At 49.1% G+C, this 17325-nt stretch overlaps 1 protein-coding gene across 3 annotated transcripts in view; it reads right to left on the bottom strand.

Moving 5' to 3' along the window:
• Positions 1 to 17325, bottom strand: part of IFT172 (intraflagellar transport 172) — a 46345-nt gene that overhangs the window by 13425 nt on the left and 15595 nt on the right. For 2 of the 3 annotated variants that reach the window (XM_056122337.1, XM_056122345.1), the window contains 15 exons: positions 15788 to 15949; positions 15453 to 15506; positions 14788 to 14891; positions 14529 to 14614; positions 9298 to 9410; positions 7772 to 7939; positions 4640 to 4776; positions 4320 to 4427; positions 2555 to 2639; positions 2213 to 2305; positions 1671 to 1748; positions 1202 to 1450; positions 1025 to 1103; positions 744 to 864; positions 447 to 591 (listed from right to left, as the gene is read on the bottom strand). In XM_056122337.1, the coding sequence (XP_055978312.1) occupies positions 447 to 591; positions 744 to 864; positions 1025 to 1103; positions 1202 to 1450; positions 1671 to 1748; positions 2213 to 2305; positions 2555 to 2639; positions 4320 to 4427; positions 4640 to 4776; positions 7772 to 7939; positions 9298 to 9410; positions 14529 to 14614; positions 14788 to 14891; positions 15453 to 15506; positions 15788 to 15949 (1782 nt within the window). The remainder of the gene's footprint in view (positions 1 to 446; positions 592 to 743; positions 865 to 1024; positions 1104 to 1201; positions 1451 to 1670; positions 1749 to 2212; positions 2306 to 2554; positions 2640 to 4319; positions 4428 to 4639; positions 4777 to 7771; positions 7940 to 9297; positions 9411 to 14528; positions 14615 to 14787; positions 14892 to 15452; positions 15507 to 15787; positions 15950 to 17325) is intronic. The other variant, XM_056122352.1, reaches the window with a different exon arrangement.

Below are 17325 nucleotides of genomic sequence, written 5' to 3'. Positions count from 1 at the left end.
CAGAGTCCCAGCACCCCATAGGGTTCCTGAGTTCTGTGAGGAGTAAGCCCTGAGCACGTCTGGCTGTGCCCCAAAAATCAAAAAATAAAATGGCCTCACCATTTGGCCTACAAGGCAATTCTTTGCTCAAAGAAATTTGTGGAAAATTGTTCCTGCCACTGGAAAGAGCTGGAGACCCACTGATGGATCGGGGAGAAGGCTGCGTCAGGGTGGCGTGCAGTGGGGAAAAAATCTCTGAGGAAGAAGCTTCTGGCTTCCCCAGTGGGGGCAGGTGGCATCATGGGGGGAGGCAGCTGGACCCCAGAAAGCCAGCCTGCCTGCCCTCCTGTGGCCTGCCTTCACCCACTCCTTGTGGCCCCCTGCATCCCCTCCACATGGTCTGCCTGCACCCCTCCTCCTGGCCTGACACACAGCCTAAGGCTGCAGCAGCCTGGAGCTTGCCTCACCTCATACTCCTGCAGAGATGCGTAGTGCTGGGCCACACGAGGATAGTACTTGGACGCCGTGTTCTGGTCCTGGAGATCTAAGATGTAAATCGCCTTCTTCCACTGGCGGGCACCCAGGGCCGCCTCAATCGCCTTAATGGAGCATCTGGCACGGTGGGCAGAGGTGGGGGTGGGGGGAAGAGGAGGTGACTGAGGGGGAGACATCCCAGGCCCACTGCAGCCTCCACTGGCTGCCTGCCCGTCTTTGACCATCGCCTCACTCATGCCCCGTCTCCCGTGTACCCCACGTCACCCTACCTAGCTTCTATGTAGTGGTTAATGGCTGCGTCAAGCTGCTTCTGCTGCACCAGGTGGTCGCCCCACGCCTCCTCCAGGCGCACCACTTCAACCGGGAAGGCCAAGCGCGCCAACTCCACCGCTGCCAGGGAAGAGACGGGGAAATGAGTGATGGAAAGAGGTAGGGAGTGGTGCAAGACAGAATGGAAACAGTCCCCGCCTCACAGCAGATGCCCCCAGATCAGCGCCAGGGCCATGGGATGAGTCTATGGGGTGGCACCGGCTGGTGCGGGGGCTGGCACCTTTCATGAATGCACCGCCTTTACAGTAGCACTCCAGGGCCCGCTGTGGATTTCGAATCTTCTCAAAGAGATCCCCAGCCTGAGAAACAAACAGAATGCAATGACAATTCTCGGGACCCCAAGACTCAAGGGTTGGCCCCCAATTCCCAAGGTGGAGGAAGGGCCAGGGGGCCGTACCCGTTCATACAGCTCGCCCTTGATGAGGGCGGTGGTGATGTGCCCCACCAGCTCCGTGTTGGCCAGCAGCTCCTCCCGGGTGAGCACTAGCCGCGCGGCCTTGGCAGGGAGCCCGGCTTTGAGGTAGAGGCTGATGGCTGCCAGCCCATCGCCTTGGCTCTCCTGCAGCTCCCCGGCCCTCTCCTCCTGCTGAGTGTCCATCAGCCACTGGTAGTAGCCCCGGCGCAGTTTCTCCAGGGCGGGGTGCCCCTGGGCATGCAACAGGAGGGCGTGAGGGCTATGGGATCACAGCGCCCCTTCCCGCCCTGCTGCCTCCCAGGCTTTTCCAATCCCACTGCAAGACACACGCCACCTTCTCGGTTACCGCGGCTGTTCCCCCACCCCAGTGCCTGCAGCAACGGGGGTCCAGCAGCCTCCACAACACCAGGCGACTGGGATATGGAATGGCTGAGGTGAATGCAGCTGGTACCTTGGCCTCTGCCACAGCAATACACTCATCCCAACGGTGCAGCTCCTGGTACATGTTCATGGCTTCCTCCACAGCGTTCTAGAGGGACGTGGGGGACACCAAGAGGTGAGGATCAAAATCGGCTGGGAAGGCCACCTAAACTGGCTTAAAGCGCCAGCTCGAGCTTGATCAAAGAGCCTTGGCCTTACTTCCTACATGAGCCGAGGCAGGTTTACTGCGAAAATAAAGGCAGCTCAGCCTTTGGGCCCATTATCTGCACCAGCCCCTTCCAAAGCAATTTTCCAGAGAGAGGGTACCTCAAGGTGGATAGGGCATAGCACCCTCTACCCCCACCAGAACCTGGCTGACCTCCAAGGAAGGCATGAACAGGTTCAGGGTGGGGTGTGACGGGGTTGTCAGAGAAGGAACTGCATGGTGGAACAGGAGGATAAGAAGGAGTGGAAACAAATGATCTTTCTACAAGTTCTCCCCAAACTTTAGGAAGCTCAACCTCTTTTCCTGAGTTTTCACTCCCCTTCTCTCTGATTGCCTCTTTCCGTTACCTGTTCCAGGAAGATCATTTCTGCTAGTTTGTAGTTCTTCTCCAACATGGCGAGACGTGCTCGGACCTGATAAAAGTCCGTTCCTTCTCCACCCTGTGGGGGAAAAGGGGATTTCTGCCCGCTGTGCCAGGCCTGTGGGCACCTCTCTTTCTGTGAGCTGAGCCAGGAAGGCCAGAGGGAGGTGGACATAAAACTGGAGAAGCTAAACTGCTTCTGCGTTTGGAGGTTGTGATCTGAGGATGGCAGAGGGCATACCAGGATGGCAGATGGTAGAAGAAATGCCAGGAAACGCGGGGCAAAGTGTGGCTGAGAGATCAAATTAAGCAGGAGGAAAATACTTGCATATTCCCGAGACACTTGATCTGCAATTTCATTGGTCTCGTGCAGGAACCGAGCTTTTGCTACATGGCCCAAAGCAGAAAAGCACCTGGAGTACGGAAATAGTCGTGGAAAGGTGATCAGGTCTCGGTGACACACTAATGCTACAGACACGCTCTGAGTGGCTGTTAATGGGGGAACTGGCCCTCCACTGTACACGCAGAGGTCACATGGACCAGACAATCAGGGGCAGCTCTGAGTGAGCTTACCTGGAGCTACTCAGCATCTCATCTGGGAGGATGCAAGAGAAAAGGGTGGTATTATGGGCAGGAACCAAGAGGACTGGGCTAGATGGTACTGTGGCAGGGAAGGAGCGGGACTTGTACGCAGCGAACCCCATTTCAATCTCCGGCACCACACACAGTCCCTGAAACCCTGCCTAAGCCTTAGCACAAAGCCAGGAGTGAGCCCTGAGCACTGGCAGGCAAGGCGCACACATCTTATTCCAGGCAGAGGAAGTAGTGGATTGCAAGGCAAAAGGCCTCCCTGCCATACTATCATCACTCCAGCCCAAGTTTGAGATTTTGTTGTTTATTTGTTTTTGTTTTCTAGGCCACACCTGGCAGTGCTTGGGGTGTCCCTCAGCAGTTCTCACAGAACCCAAGCTTCTGATATGCTGAGCAAATGCTCAGCCCTTTGGACGATCTCTCCAGGCCTTTGTTTGGGTTTTGTTTTAGAGCACTGCTGAAATGGTCCTTTGTATACAGCCAGAGGGGTTCGGGAAGCCATGTGGGGCTGGGGTCAAACTCTAGGCATGTGCTCCAGTCCCTCTCTGCCCCTTTTCGGTGTATTTTAAAGAAATGCCTTCGCCACTGTGAAGCAAATGGACTGTGAGGCACCAGAACAGCCCCGAGGGGACTGATCACAGGCTTCTGGAAACTGCCCTTGGGAAAGTGTGCTGTTCTGCCGGGGGGGCTGCGGGGGAAGAAGGGGGCAGGACAGGTAAGTGATCACAAGTTCTAAAGGCCCCTGATCTGGGCCTCTCAGACCTGCTGACTGTGAAGCTGAGGGGGAAGAGGGAAAGTGGGGTGGGTATGAGAAGAGGGACTCCGGGCGGGCTCTGGTGGCAAATGTAGGTGGTCAGCCTAAGGGACACTACCAATACACAGGACACTCGCTGCTCTTCCCCCACACTGTTCCCGTTCCAGGAGGTTCTCACCAGTTTCCTACTCGTTTTGTTTTATTTTATCCTGTTGGGGGCTACATGTGGCGGTGCTTGGTGACTACTCCTAGCTGCATGCTTAGGACCGAGCTCGGGTGGTGCTCAGGTGGTGCTGGGGATTGGACCAGGTCAGTGCACACAAGTCCCTTACCTCCTATTCTATCACTCTGGCCCTCCTACCCACCCTGCACTGTGCAAATGGAGACACCAAGGCCTGGAGAGGCAAAGTAACTTTCCAGGTCACACACGCTGTTTAGTAAATGGAGCCGCCGTTGAGTCCCAGGTGCTTGGAGTCCCAGGTCTGTCCATCTAGGCACAGTCCCACCTCGGACACTGAATGGACATGTGCTGCAGGGATTGTGGGGTTACAAACGTGGAAAGGGGGAGCTTAGGTACCACAGGAGAAGCCCACAGCCCAGGCATGTATAGGGAAGATTTGGCAACAGCCGTGGGCACGCCGAGGGAAGCAGCGCCTGCCCACTGACTGAGGGCAGCGGCCCACGGGGAAAGGGCCCCGCGACTAGCCCATTTCCAGCCTGGTGCCCTGCTTCCACCTCTCCATCTCACCTCTCGGCAATGTGCAGCTGCCTGGCTTCGAGTGCCAGTTTGCTCAACGTTTTCCACATCGCCTCTGTTTCTGGGGTCATTTCCAGTGTCTCCAAGAAGGCAGTGGCCCTGGGGAGGTGGGAAGCAGAGCCCAGGAGGAAGTCAGGCTCAGGAAGATGCTGGACTCTGGGGGCAGGGCAGGGGAGGCTATGTCCAGGTTAATCCTGACCCTTTGTATCTAACCGCCCCTGGGTAGCTGGGGCCCAGTGTTATACCCCTCCCGACACCCTTCCCTCAGAACCAAACTCCCCTCCCTCACTGGCTGGCACCCTGCCCCTCACCGGGTGTAGTCACCGTCATCAATGGCTGTTCCAAACTCGATAAGGCCCTCATCCAGGGTGTAGGCCACTGTGGTCACTCCTTCGGTCACCATTACCTCAGTCTTGCCCCCACCCCGCTCCAGTCCTATAACATCACCCTGTAAAAAGTCAATCCCCCCACCCCAGCCCGCCAGATTCCAGGTTAGGGTCTCCTCTGATTCGCTGCAGAGGAACCCCTAGCCCAGCCAAGCTCACAAGCCCCTCCAGGGACTGGCATGGCCCTTGTTTTCCCTGCACTTGTCTATGCAAATACACCCCTTATCTCTGGAGCCATTCTGAGATTAAAGTTCACTCGTGGCTGCTGGTCCTGTAAGCAGAGACCTGAGCACAGCCTCTGCTTCTGCTCCCAGCATGGCCACCAGGTAGGTTTCACTTTTTAAGAGTCTATTTTTTGGGTTTTGGGGTGATACCCAGCTGTGTGCGGGGCTTACCTGCGATCTATAGTCAGAGCACTCCTGGAGGGTGGTGGGGAACCTTGTGTGTGCTAGGGGTGCAAAGTGAGCCCCGTGCCCGCTGCACTATCTCTCTACGCCCTAAGCCGACATTTAAAGTAGCCTTGAGTTTCCAGGGCTGCATGAGTGAGCGAATCTGCGTAAGACCCTCATGCCTTCACTGAGGACAGTGGCTATGCCTGGAATAATCTTTCTTCCTGCTTGCTGGAAATCTTCCATTTCCTACACCCGCTTCTGGCATCATACTACTCGCTACATGGGATACTGCAGAGTCATGAGTTGCTTAAAAGTCAATTCAATCTTTCGTCTCTGTCTCTCCCTCTCTTTTTCTCTCTGTTTTTCGGCTTTGGGGCCACACCGAGCAGTGCTCAGGGCTTATACCTAGCTCAGGGATCACTCCTGGCAGAGCTCAGGGGACTCTATGCTGTGCCAGGGACTTGAACCCGGGTCAGCCACATGCAAGTCAAGCACCCTGCCATTATACTAACTCTATGACCCCAGATTTCTCAGTTTAGATGAAAATTTATTTGTGGGCCCACACCTAATGTCGCTTAGAGGCTACTCCTGGCATTCTGTGCTCTGGGGATCATGGGGTACCCAAAACTGAACCCCAGTCACTAGAATGAAAAGCATACTCTCTGCTTATTGAGCTATTTTTCTGGCACCTAAACGAGCTTCTTCAGGAATAAAAGTATACTAGAACAGTGCTCTAAGATGTGGGGAAGGGGGGACATGGCACTCTAAATGGTGGGCAGATAAATGTCATAGCAGTGATGGCAGTATATATAGAATAATACTCTAGTACTTTAAAAATAAAATGCAGAGCTAATCATGGTCAAAAATATATTGGAGGGAGGGGGGCATGAAGAATCAATGATGCAAAAAGAAAGGGTAAGAAAAGAAGCTGGTGCCTTGGTGGGAAATTCAAACACATTTTGTCTAGATAAAATAATGGGCCAGAGAGATAGTGCAGCTGGTCGGGCACTTGCACCAGGAGTGATGGATGAGTGCTGATCCAGGAGTAACACTGAGCACTGCTGGGTGGGGTCCAATAACCATCATCATCATCATCATCATCAATCATATCATCATCATCACCATCATCATCATAACTAATTTTGGGGACAAAGAACGAGAACTATGGGAAAGTGAAGGTCATCAAAGCTGAAGGGTTTTGTTTTTGTTTTCACACCCAAAAAAAACTCTGAGTGGTGCTCAGAGTTTACTCCTGGCTCTACACTCTAAGCCAGGAATCACTCCTAGTGGAACTTAGGGGACTGTCTGGGGTGCCAAGGATCAAATCCAGGCCGGTTATGTGTGTGCAAGGCACTCTACCGGTTGTACTATTGCTCCAGCCTGGAAGTCAAAAGTTTAAAAGTCCTTATATTATTCATGGCAGAGGGGGGAGCCTAATGTTGGCTAAATTTAAGCTTTGGTTACATAAATGCAAATTTAAGGGTCTACAGAGCTAGTACTGCACATAAGGTGCAGGTAACCCTGGGTTTGATTCACACACCACGGGGTGTGAAAATAAAAACAAAACCCTTCAGCTTTGATGGTCTCACCCTTTATGGTCTCCCAAGCCCTGCCAGAAGTGATTCCTGACTGTAGAGCAAGAAAAGGCCAAGGAACAAAGGATGTGGTCCAAAACCAAAACAAAGAAATACAAGTAAACTTAAATACAAGAAAACCATAACAGAAATAGGATGTGGAATCTTCATATCAAAAAAGTGGGGCAAAAGGGGTTGGGGTGATAGTTCAGTGGGTAAGGCATTTGCTTTGCATGCGACTAACCCGGGTATAATCCCCAGCGCTCCAGGTAGTGCCTGGACCACCACCAAGAGTGATCTCTGAATACAGAATCAGAAGTAAGCCCTGATCCCAAAACCAAAAAAAAAAAATAAATAAAAGAGAGAGGGGCATGAGAGTTGAGTAAGGCACTTGCCTTATATGCAGCCTACCCCAGTTCAATCCCCGGCACCTCATATGGTCTCTTGAACCCATCAAGGAGAGATCCTGAGCACACAGCCAGGAGTAAGCTCTGAGCACAGCCAGGGGTGGCTCCAGAACCAAAAAAAAAAAAAAAAAAAAAAGAGAGAAAGGGAGGGAGAGGGAGAGAGGAAGAGAGGAAGAGGGAGGGGGAGAGAGAGAATGTGGGAAGATGTCCAGCTCAATGGTAGACTATAAGCCTCACACTTTCCCTCCTCACTGCCCCAGACATCTCAGCCCCCAAAGTAGCTGCAGTTTCCATGGTGCCCCCTAGATTCCAAAAGATGGCTGGGCATGCATGGGGTTGGTGGGAGTAGAATAGGTTACAATGTGCAGTTTGAGAAACTCTGATGGTCTAAAACTAGAGATCAGTACACAAGTGATGACAGAACTGCCTCTCCTGGTGGGATCTTACAGCCTGAGAGAATTCTCCACGATGACATGGTGAATTCTTGAACGTACTGGAGTTGCACCCCAGCTCCCGGATCTCCTAGAAGGTCTGGAGTGTGAGAGGACCTTCCTCAGCCTGGCCCATTATGGGGAAGGGGTTGGAGCTTGACTAGGGAACTATAATAAGTCACCATGATAATGGGCTGTGGGCAGAGGAAATCAAATAACTGTCAATCTCTAGGGTACCCTGGGGCCAACATACCCGGATAGAGGACATGGTGACCCTCTCAGGTGCTTCAATGTTGTACCACACACACAAGTTGTTTCGGTTCTGAGCCACCAGCACATCGCTTCCAGGGACCCACTGCACGTAGGAGCAGAAGTTGAGGATCATTGTCTTAGAGCAGCTTTCAATGTCATACAGATGCAGCTGGAGAGAGGAGAGGTGGAAAACACTGTGAGAAGGGGCAATGGGGCCTCTTGGGATGCTGATCGCTCCCCTCCTAGTGGGATGTAATGAACTAAACCTACAGTCAGGGACACACTGAATTTCACTGTTTCCATTCTCTGGTGTGGGCAATTTGAACCCAGGTCACAAGCATGCACAGCAACAACTGGGTGACTGAGCCACATTTCCAGCCCTGCCTGCTAGATTTCAAAACAACCCTTGTTGGTTATCTTGAGTTGGAGAATCCTGACTCAACAAGTAACAGATGACAGATCAGGAGCCTTCTTTTTTGGAATCAGCTGCCCCCCAATTTGGGGTGTGTAATTCCTCTTTCATTCATGGGGCACTCTCCTCTCTCTAAAGCCCGTGTTCTCTCTTGAGTGCATTAGCATCTCTTTCCCTTCTCATAAAATTTCTTTCAAAAAGAAAAAAAAAATGACCAAAAGAGCAAAGATCTATACCCTAGGCATTCACGTTTGATAAAAACAATACTTGCATTCTTAGAATTAACTCTGGGCCAGAGCTGCCAGTCTGAAGCACATACAGAAAGCCAGAAGAAAAATGAAATGGTCTGGAAATTTGTAATGTGGTCTTTCCATTAAAGTGAAATATAGTACAGCGGGTAGGGCGGTTGCCTTGCACGCGGCTGATCTGGGTTCAATTCCCAGCATTTCATATGGTCCCCTGAGCACCGCCAGGAGTGATTCCTGAGTGCAGAGCCAGGAGTAACCCCTGTGCATCACTGGGTGTGACCCAAAAAGAAAAAAAAAAAAGAAACTAAAAATAAACAAAACACTGGAAAAGTTCTGCCTCCAAGCTTGCTGGCAGGTGGAGACCTGATCCAGGAAGGCCAGGAGGAGACTGTTCTCAGCACTCTCAGGACTGACAGAGCAGAGCCCTGGAGCAGTATGCTTGGTCAAAGGTCAGCTAGGTATGAGGAAGTTTCACAGGTCACAGACTGAATAGTCAGAGAAACCAACCCCCTAATTCAAGTCTTGACTTTGGTGCCTTCCTGATATAATCTCTTTAATCTTTAAGGCATGCTGGGATGCTACATAAAAGGTTGAGGGCTGGAGTGATAATACAGAGGGTAGGGTGCTTGTCTTGCATGCAACCCACCTGGGTTCAATTCCCAGCACTACAATTCCCAGCCCATATGGTCCCTTGAGCGTGCCAAGAGTGATCGCGGAGCACTGCTGGGTGCGGCCCCCAAACAAAAACAAACAAAAGTTGTTCATTCTTTGGTTTCTGCTATGCTTGTGGCATAGCATGATCCCTGGTAGCACCAAGCACCACACCCTCTACTGCCCAGTGATTAAGGCATTAGTAACCATGCTCACACGGAGTTTCCGATCCCGGAAGAGGAGTTTGTGCCCGGTCTCATTAAGTTCCAGCCAATCCACACGGCTCTCATGGCTGATGGTGCCAATGTTGTAGCCACCAATCAGATCCACTGCAGAGTAAAGGAGACACAGTTAAAAAGAGAGACTAAGGTGGTCATATCCGTGACACACAGTGGTCAAATCCAGGACACATGGTGGTAATATCTGAAACACACAGTGGCCTGCAAATGTAAGGTTTTAAGAATGCTGCATTGGGGACTGGAGCGATAGTACAGCGGGTAGGGCATTTGCTTTGCACACAGCCAACCTAGATTCAATCCCATATGGCCCCCAAGCACCGCCAGGAGTAATTCCTGAGGGCAGAGCCAGGAGTACCCCTGAGCACAGCTGGGTGTGACCCAAAACGGAAAAAAAGAAAAGAATGCTGCATTAACCTAAACACAGGTTCTGTAAACTCTTTCTATTTGTCACCCTTTTTCTTTCTTTTTAATTTTCCTTATTTTATTCTTTTGTTTTTTTTTTGAGATCACATCTGGCTGTGCTGAGGATTTACTCCTGGCTTTGTGTTTAGGGCTCACTCCTTGCAGGGTTGGGAGATCATATGTAGTGCTGGGGATAGAACCCTAGTCAGCTATGTAAAAATCAAGCACCCTGCCCACTGTATTATCTTTCTGGTCCTTTCTAGACAAATGCAACGCAGGTTGAGCACCACCAGAACACCAAGGATTCATCACACATTCTATTTAGACTTGATTTTTTTTTCCTTTTGGGTCAGAGCTGGCAATACTCAGGGGTTACTCCTGGCTTTGCATTCAGGAATTACTCCTGGCGGTGCTTGGGGGACCATATGGGATGCTGGGAATCGAACCCAGGTTGGCCAGGCTCCAGCCCCTAGATTTGATTTTTGGTGGCTGCATATCCAGAGACATTCTATACTGTCACAATTTTCTAAACTCCCACATTAGTTACAAAACTTCATACAGGGTTGCAACTCACCTTTTAAGAAGCGGTGGCCTAGAGTATGTCAATGTAGTATTCAAATGGCCAACACAAGTTTGCTCAGGGGCTTTTATTTTGATTGATTGTTTTTGTTTTGGGGCCACACCCAGCAGTGCTCAGGGCTTACTCCTAACTGCACTGAGGGATCACTCCTGGCGTGGCTATGGAGCGCCAGCGATTGAATCAGTCAAAATCAATCATGCAAGGAAGCACCCTACCTGTTGTACTATCTCTATGGTCCCCTAACTAAAAAAAATATTGTATGGGTTTTGTTTAATCTATGCAATTATTGAAATTAATTCAATAGGGCCAGACTCATCAAGAAATGTGGTTTCTCCAGGAATTCTGGAATTGTCTTGCAGCAGATAAGAACGTATGGTACAATGGGTTTTACTACTCAGGATGTACACTGGGAGGCAGCACTGAGCAAATGAAGGCTGAGCTAAGCACATGAGAGAGAGACCTTGAAGATAAGGGGCGGTCCAAGGCTCTGCCTGCACTTTTGTCTGTGAAAGAAGGGCAGTGGGAGCAAATAGTGTTGAAGGCACATGGATAAAACAGGAGGAACCACGGACTATACGGTTAGGCTGTTCGGTGAGGAGGATTAATATTTTAGTTTGATTCGAAGTTGATATTCAATGAAGATGAAATTTAGTGTCAAGGCCTTGTCCAAAGCCCCCAGGCTTCTCTGCTGTTGCCAACAGGCAAATGGATTATATTATCACCACTGTTAGAGATCTTGCCATTTCTCAGTTCAGCAATCTGAGAGTAAATTAGATGAAAGTTAACGTTATACATTAGAGGGTAAAGAATGGACTCTCGTAAAGGGTTATGCACATGGAAAAAATAAATTTAGATCCCACCGACATGCTCAAAAACAGATTCCTGGGTTTGATCCCTGGCACCCCATATGGTCCTCTGAATCTGTTAGGAATGATCTCTGAGCTCAGAACCTGAGTAAATCCTGAGCACTGCTGGATATAGCCCCCAAACAAACAAAAAACCCACGTGATACAGAGAGACGCTGAATGCAGGCTTGTCATAAAGGAGGCTGGACTTTGAGAACAGCACTGAGTGGACACCTGAACAACGTCATGAGCATTTGCTGAGCTCAGCTAGAGGAGTCCCAAGCACTGCCCCCAGAAAATTAATTTACAAAGAAGTTATACAATGTGGGGTTACAGTGCTGCCCAGAAGGTCAACCTGTACCTGTGGGGCGAGAGCATCAGCAGCCAGATGTGAACCACCTTCGGCTCAGCCTTGCTTCAGAGACCCATAAATAAGTCTTGAGAAAGAGATCAAAATCAGGTCATTTTAGTGCATTCACGGTCATGAATCAGAGACTCACAAATGAATCTTGGAAGAGAGCAGCATATTGCAGAGATGCCTCTGGACCCCAAATATTTATTTTGTTTTGTTTTTTTGCTTTTTTTTGAGTCACACCCAGCAATGCACAGGAGTTACTCCTGGCGGTGCTCGGGGGACCATATGGGATGTTGGGAATCGAACCTGGGTGGGCTGTGTGCAATGCAAACACCCTACCCGCTGTGCTATTGTTCCAGCCCCAGGACCCAAATATTTAAAAAATTTTAGAACTGAAATGTATGGCCACTTTTGCAGCTACACAACACCTAATGCTATTCTTAACAGGCAATACAAAATAAATTATTTAACATCTGCCTATGGGGCAGGCTTGAGTGGTGGTGGGAAGGTGCAATGGTGGTGGAATTGGTGTTGAAATGTTGGTTGTAAACAATTATTGTGAACAACTTTATGAAAATAAAATATAAAAATTTTTAAAAAATGCAATGTGGAGTTTATGCCTGCTTCAGCTTCTGCTTAATCAGTGACTGAATAAATAGTAGTACTCCTACATTTAAGAGAGAGAGAAAAAAAAAAGTGATACATTGGACACCAGAAAAAAAAAATAGTGCCGGGGATATGTACAGTGGCACAGCACCTGTCTCACGCAAACTGAATCCCTGGATTGTTTTATTTAAAAAAAAGTTTCACAATTGAATCCCTGGGTTTGATCCCTGGCATCACAAAAATAGGTAAAATAATAAATTCAATGAAACAAGAGCCAGGCATACATGCCTTATGTGCCTGACCCGGTTCAATCCTCAGCACTTCATAGCCTTCCAAGCATCGTCCAGTCTAGCCCTTGAGGCCTCCAAGAACTGCCAGCCTGAGCAGCACCACATCCCTGGGCTCTAGCATCAAACCATCTGGTCCAGATGGCTGAGCATTGATGAAGTGTATCCTAGAAGTGTATCCTGATGAAGTGTCTCCTGGATTCCCCCAAGAACTCCTTGGGAGGCAATCCCATCCCTCACTTCCACAATAAATCAAATGAAATTTAAAATGTCGCAATACTAAAAGTTGCCTAAAAGAAGAGAGAAGGTAAGCCTAACCCCAATGAAAATAACATTCAAAGACTACACACATACATACACAAAATTTCAGGTCAGTAAGAAAAAAATAACCTATTATAAGTGGGCATGGTTGGGCCAGAGTGATAGTATAGCAGGTAAAGCTCCTTGCATGTGGACAACCCAGGTTTGATCCATGGCATCCCACATCCTATCCCAAGCAAGTCGGGAGTAATTTCTGAGTGCAGAACCAAAGCATCACTGCGTGTGACCCAAAAAACAAACAAAAACCCCCCAAAACTCCAAATGAGCATGGCAATGAGCTGACAGCTCAAAGGAGTAGTCCAAATGGCTAATAAGCAAATAAACAGAGGGTGCAGTATTATTTCACATACTGATCTCACTGGTCAGAACTGTGAGGTCAGGCTTGTTCAAGTACTGAAGAGGATGGGGACAATGGGGACCCTCACTGTGGCAGGAACATCAGCCTCTACGACTGTCTGGGTAGCAAGTTGAACATAACCAATGAAAGTAGAGCTACTCTCTCTCCATGATGCAGCACTTCTGCTCTAAAGATATGCCTGAGAGTACTGTAATATTGTACTGTGAGAAAATCAACAAGTCCATGTCCATTGATACAGCAAAGATGAAATGTCAGGACTGACAGTACTGAGTATGGGTATACAAGTAAAAGTATTAATATGAACAACAGCGAACACTGTACATATGGCACTAGTCATCAGTGCCCAAGTTTATTTATTTATTTATTTATTTATTTATTTATTGCTTTTGGGGTCACACTCGGCGATGCACAGGGGTTACTCCTGGCTCTGTACTCAGGAGTTACTCCTGGCAGTGCTCAGGGGACCATATGGGATGCTGGGAATCAAACCTGGGTTGGCCGCGTGCAAGGCAAACGCTCTACCCACTGTGCTATCTCTCCAGCCCCAGTGCCCAAGTTTTTCATACAAAGTAGGTACCATTTTGGGTTTTGGCTTTTGGGTGACACCTGGCAGTACTTAGTGGGTCACTCCTGGTGGTACTAGGGGACCATATGAAGTTCCAGGAAGTAAATCAAGGTTGGCAGCACTCAAGACAAGTGCATTCATCCCTGTATTCTCTCCCCACCCAACGACGTATTTAAAGGTTTATCGTATCTCCTGTAGGAGTGGGGTCCTTCACTTACCTGGCATCTCAGATACCTGAATAATCTAGCTTCCACAATTCTGTGATATGGAGGCTGTAAACATCTATGTGTGGGGAGGGAGGCGGTTGCTGGGGTTACACCTGGGGGTGCTCAGGGCTTCTCCTGGTTCTGCACTAAAGGGGTCCTCCTGGCGGTGCTCAGGGGACCATTGGCAATGCCGGGGATTAAACCAGAGTTGGCTAAATGCATGACAAATGCCTTAACCATTGTACTATCTCTCTGGCCCCTAAGCATTAATTTTGTTATTTAAAGTACAAGTTTAGGGGCTGGAGCAATAGCACAGCAGGTAGGGTGTTTGCCTTGCACAGGGCCAACCGGGGCTCGATTCCCAGCATCCCATATGGTCCCCCAAGCACTGCCAGGAGTAATTCCTGAGTGCATGAGCCAGGAGTAACCCCTGTGCATCGCTGGGTGTGACACACCCCCAAAAAATTCAAGTTTATTTCTTATTTTCAACTTTCAGGAATTTTGTTTTTCATTTTGAAGTTCACTATTCTCATTTGAAGTTTAGGTGACAAGGTTACAACAGTGATAACTTCCAGAGTCTTGAAGTACAAAGCTACTGCATCTTTACCCAGGACACCCCACCACTGGCCCCACCTTCTTCTAACCTGCCCTTCTCTATCCTAAGAAATACAAGTCCCACTTACCCACAGCAATAGTCTTAATGTCAACAAGATAAGCCAGTTTCTTATTCTCTTCCATTCCGCGTTGATGCCGCTCATTGATCCGGACACTGCAATATGAAGGGGGAGGTCAGGCCAAGCAGGGTTGGGCACTAGGGACATTCATTAAGGGCTCTGAGTAGCCGATGGGATACAATTTTTTAGGGTAATCTGCGAACACAAGAGACAGAAGACTAAAAGGAATTCTTCAGGGTATCAAAGACTGAGAACTTTGTAGGGTCACCTGATGAGATGCGGATTCATGAACTCAGTGCGGACAGAACCCAGGGTGTCATTGCTGCCATATTCCACCAGAGTCAGCTCACCCGCATTGAAGATCATGCACACCTGGGGGTGAAGTGAACCGTTACAGGTAGGAGGCTCTGGCAAGAAACCACGGGGACAGTTACTGTCACTTCAGAAGGACCCTCACTTTTCTTCATGTTGTTTTGGAGCCACATCAGGCATCAGGTGGTGCTCAAGGGCTATTCCTGGCACGGTATTCAGGCCACTCCTAGGACCATGTGGCGCTGAGGACCAAATCCAGCCTTTTGCATGCAAAGCAGATGCTCCAATCTTTTGAGCCATTTCCCCAGACCCCCCCTACTTTTCTCGTCACATTCCTCTGCCTAATATACGTTCCCTGTCAACTCCCCACCTCACCCTTCTTTGGGGCGACCAGTGGTGCTCAGGCTTTACTCCTTGGTGGTGTGCAGGTGCTCATGTGTGGTGCCAGGGAAGGAACCTGGGTCAGCTGCATGCAAGGCCTGTGCTCCACCCCCTGTACTGTCTCTCAGGGCCACTCCCAACTTTTCTCATGTGCTGTCCTTTCCTCACTGCCTTTTCCTGTTGCCAGTCTTTGGAAACAGGAGCTAGGAGGAGGCGCACTGAGAAAGTGATAGCACTCACATTCTCATTTTCAAAGAAGTACTTCTCATTGCCGCCAGATCCTTGCCATGCGACCTGTGTGGAGAGAAGTCAGCAAGAATGAGGATGAGGACAGCATGGAGGGAGTGGCAGGATGAACCTGTGAGAGCTGAGTTTGGGGGATGGGTGACAATTCACGAAAACAATTCTCTGTCAGACTGTGCCCTCATTCCTAGGTTTCTGGGGGATGGCTTAAAGCAGCCCCACAGTGGGGTATGAGAGTCCAAGCTTCTGACCCAAAGGGTCTCCCTCTCTGGAGCCAGGCTGCCTCACCAGGACGGCAGGGCTTCCCATGGGGTTTCCCCTGCTCCCCTTACCTCGCTAAGGCGGTTAGTGTTCAGGTCCCCCAGCAGTAGCGTGTCTGAGGTGTGCGCCACCAGGTACCGCTCCTTTCCCAGGATTTTCACCTCCTCCACCTCGTAACCATAGTGTGATTTAAGAACCACGCGGGTCCCGGATGACAGATTCTTAACAATCACCTGGGAAGAGACAGTCCGAGCTGCTAGGGTTCCCCACATCCAAAGGATGCTACTAGGAATAGGAATGCGACCTCCCATTCTGTAGTGTTCAATGATTTGGAAACGCTTTCATGAACTAGTTCTCTCTCTCTCTCTCTCTCTCTATATATATATATATATACACATATATATACACATATATACACATATATATATTTTAAATTTTTAAAAAAAAATTTTTGAGGGAGTGTAGTTGGCGCTAACCTGGCTGTGCTCAGGGATCACTCCTGGCAGGGCTGAAGGACTCTATGTGGAATTGCGGATTGAATCTAGGCAGCCACATGCAAGACAAGTACCCTATCTGCTGTAACATCTCTTCAGCCCTAAGTTTTTATCTCTTGAAACTTGTAATACATATGATGCAAGTTCTACAAGAAAAATCCAACCTGTCCCCCTATGTTTCTGGAGCTCTTTGTATAAGCACTTAACAACTTTTGCCAGTGAGCACTGTGTTCAGTTTTGACAAGTCTTTTCACCTCTGTTAAAATGATCTCAACCAAGGGACAGTGTGATACAGTCCCTTGACCTCTGCATTCTCAGTGCCTAATTATGCTGGCACACAAAGAATGGATAAATGATTTCGGAGAAAAAGGAAAAACTGAAGAACAAATGAGTAACAGACAAACGGAAAAGATAGAAGATGCTGAAAACAGAGAAAAGTGGGTTCAGGAACTAAGAAACTAGCTAGCAGTGTTGTATACGGTGGGCGGAGAGGCCTAAGACAACAGAATTCATCCTTGTATACTATTCATCAATTCTCGCACTTGAGAGAATATAGGCAAAGAAGTTTATTAATATTTTTTTTAATTTTGGCTTTTTGGGTCACACCCGGTGATGCACAGGGGTTACTCCTGGCTTTGCACTCAGAAATTACTCCTGGTGGTGCTCAGGGGACCATATGGGATGCTGGGGATCGAACCAGGGTCGACTGTGTGCAAGGCAAAAGCCCTACCTGCTATACTATCACTACAGCCCAGTATCAATGTATTTTTTCTGTGCTGGGGATAGAATGCAAGGCCTCCTATGGTTTATAATGTTATATATTAGCTGGAGCGATAGCACAGCGGATAGGGCATTTGCCTTGCACACGGCCGACCTGGGTTCGGTTCCTCTGTCCCTTCCAAGAGCCCGGGAGGATACTGAAAGTATCCCGCCTGCACAGCAAAGCCTGGCAAGCTACCCGTGATGTATTCGATATGCCAAAAACAGTAACAGTAAGTTTCACAATGGAGACGTTACTGATGCCCGCCTCAGCAAATCGATGAATGAAGGGAAGAAAGTGCTACAGTGCTACATATATTAGCAATATAACTAATATGTTATTATATTAGCAATAC

Source organism: Sorex fumeus, unplaced genomic scaffold (assembly GCF_029834395.1).
Source record: "Sorex fumeus unplaced genomic scaffold, SorFum_2.1 ptg000006l, whole genome shotgun sequence".
Taxonomy (NCBI): Eukaryota; Metazoa; Chordata; class Mammalia; order Eulipotyphla; family Soricidae; genus Sorex; species Sorex fumeus.
Note: the sequence above shows the minus strand (reverse complement) of the source record. Positions and strands in the feature narration are given on the sequence as shown.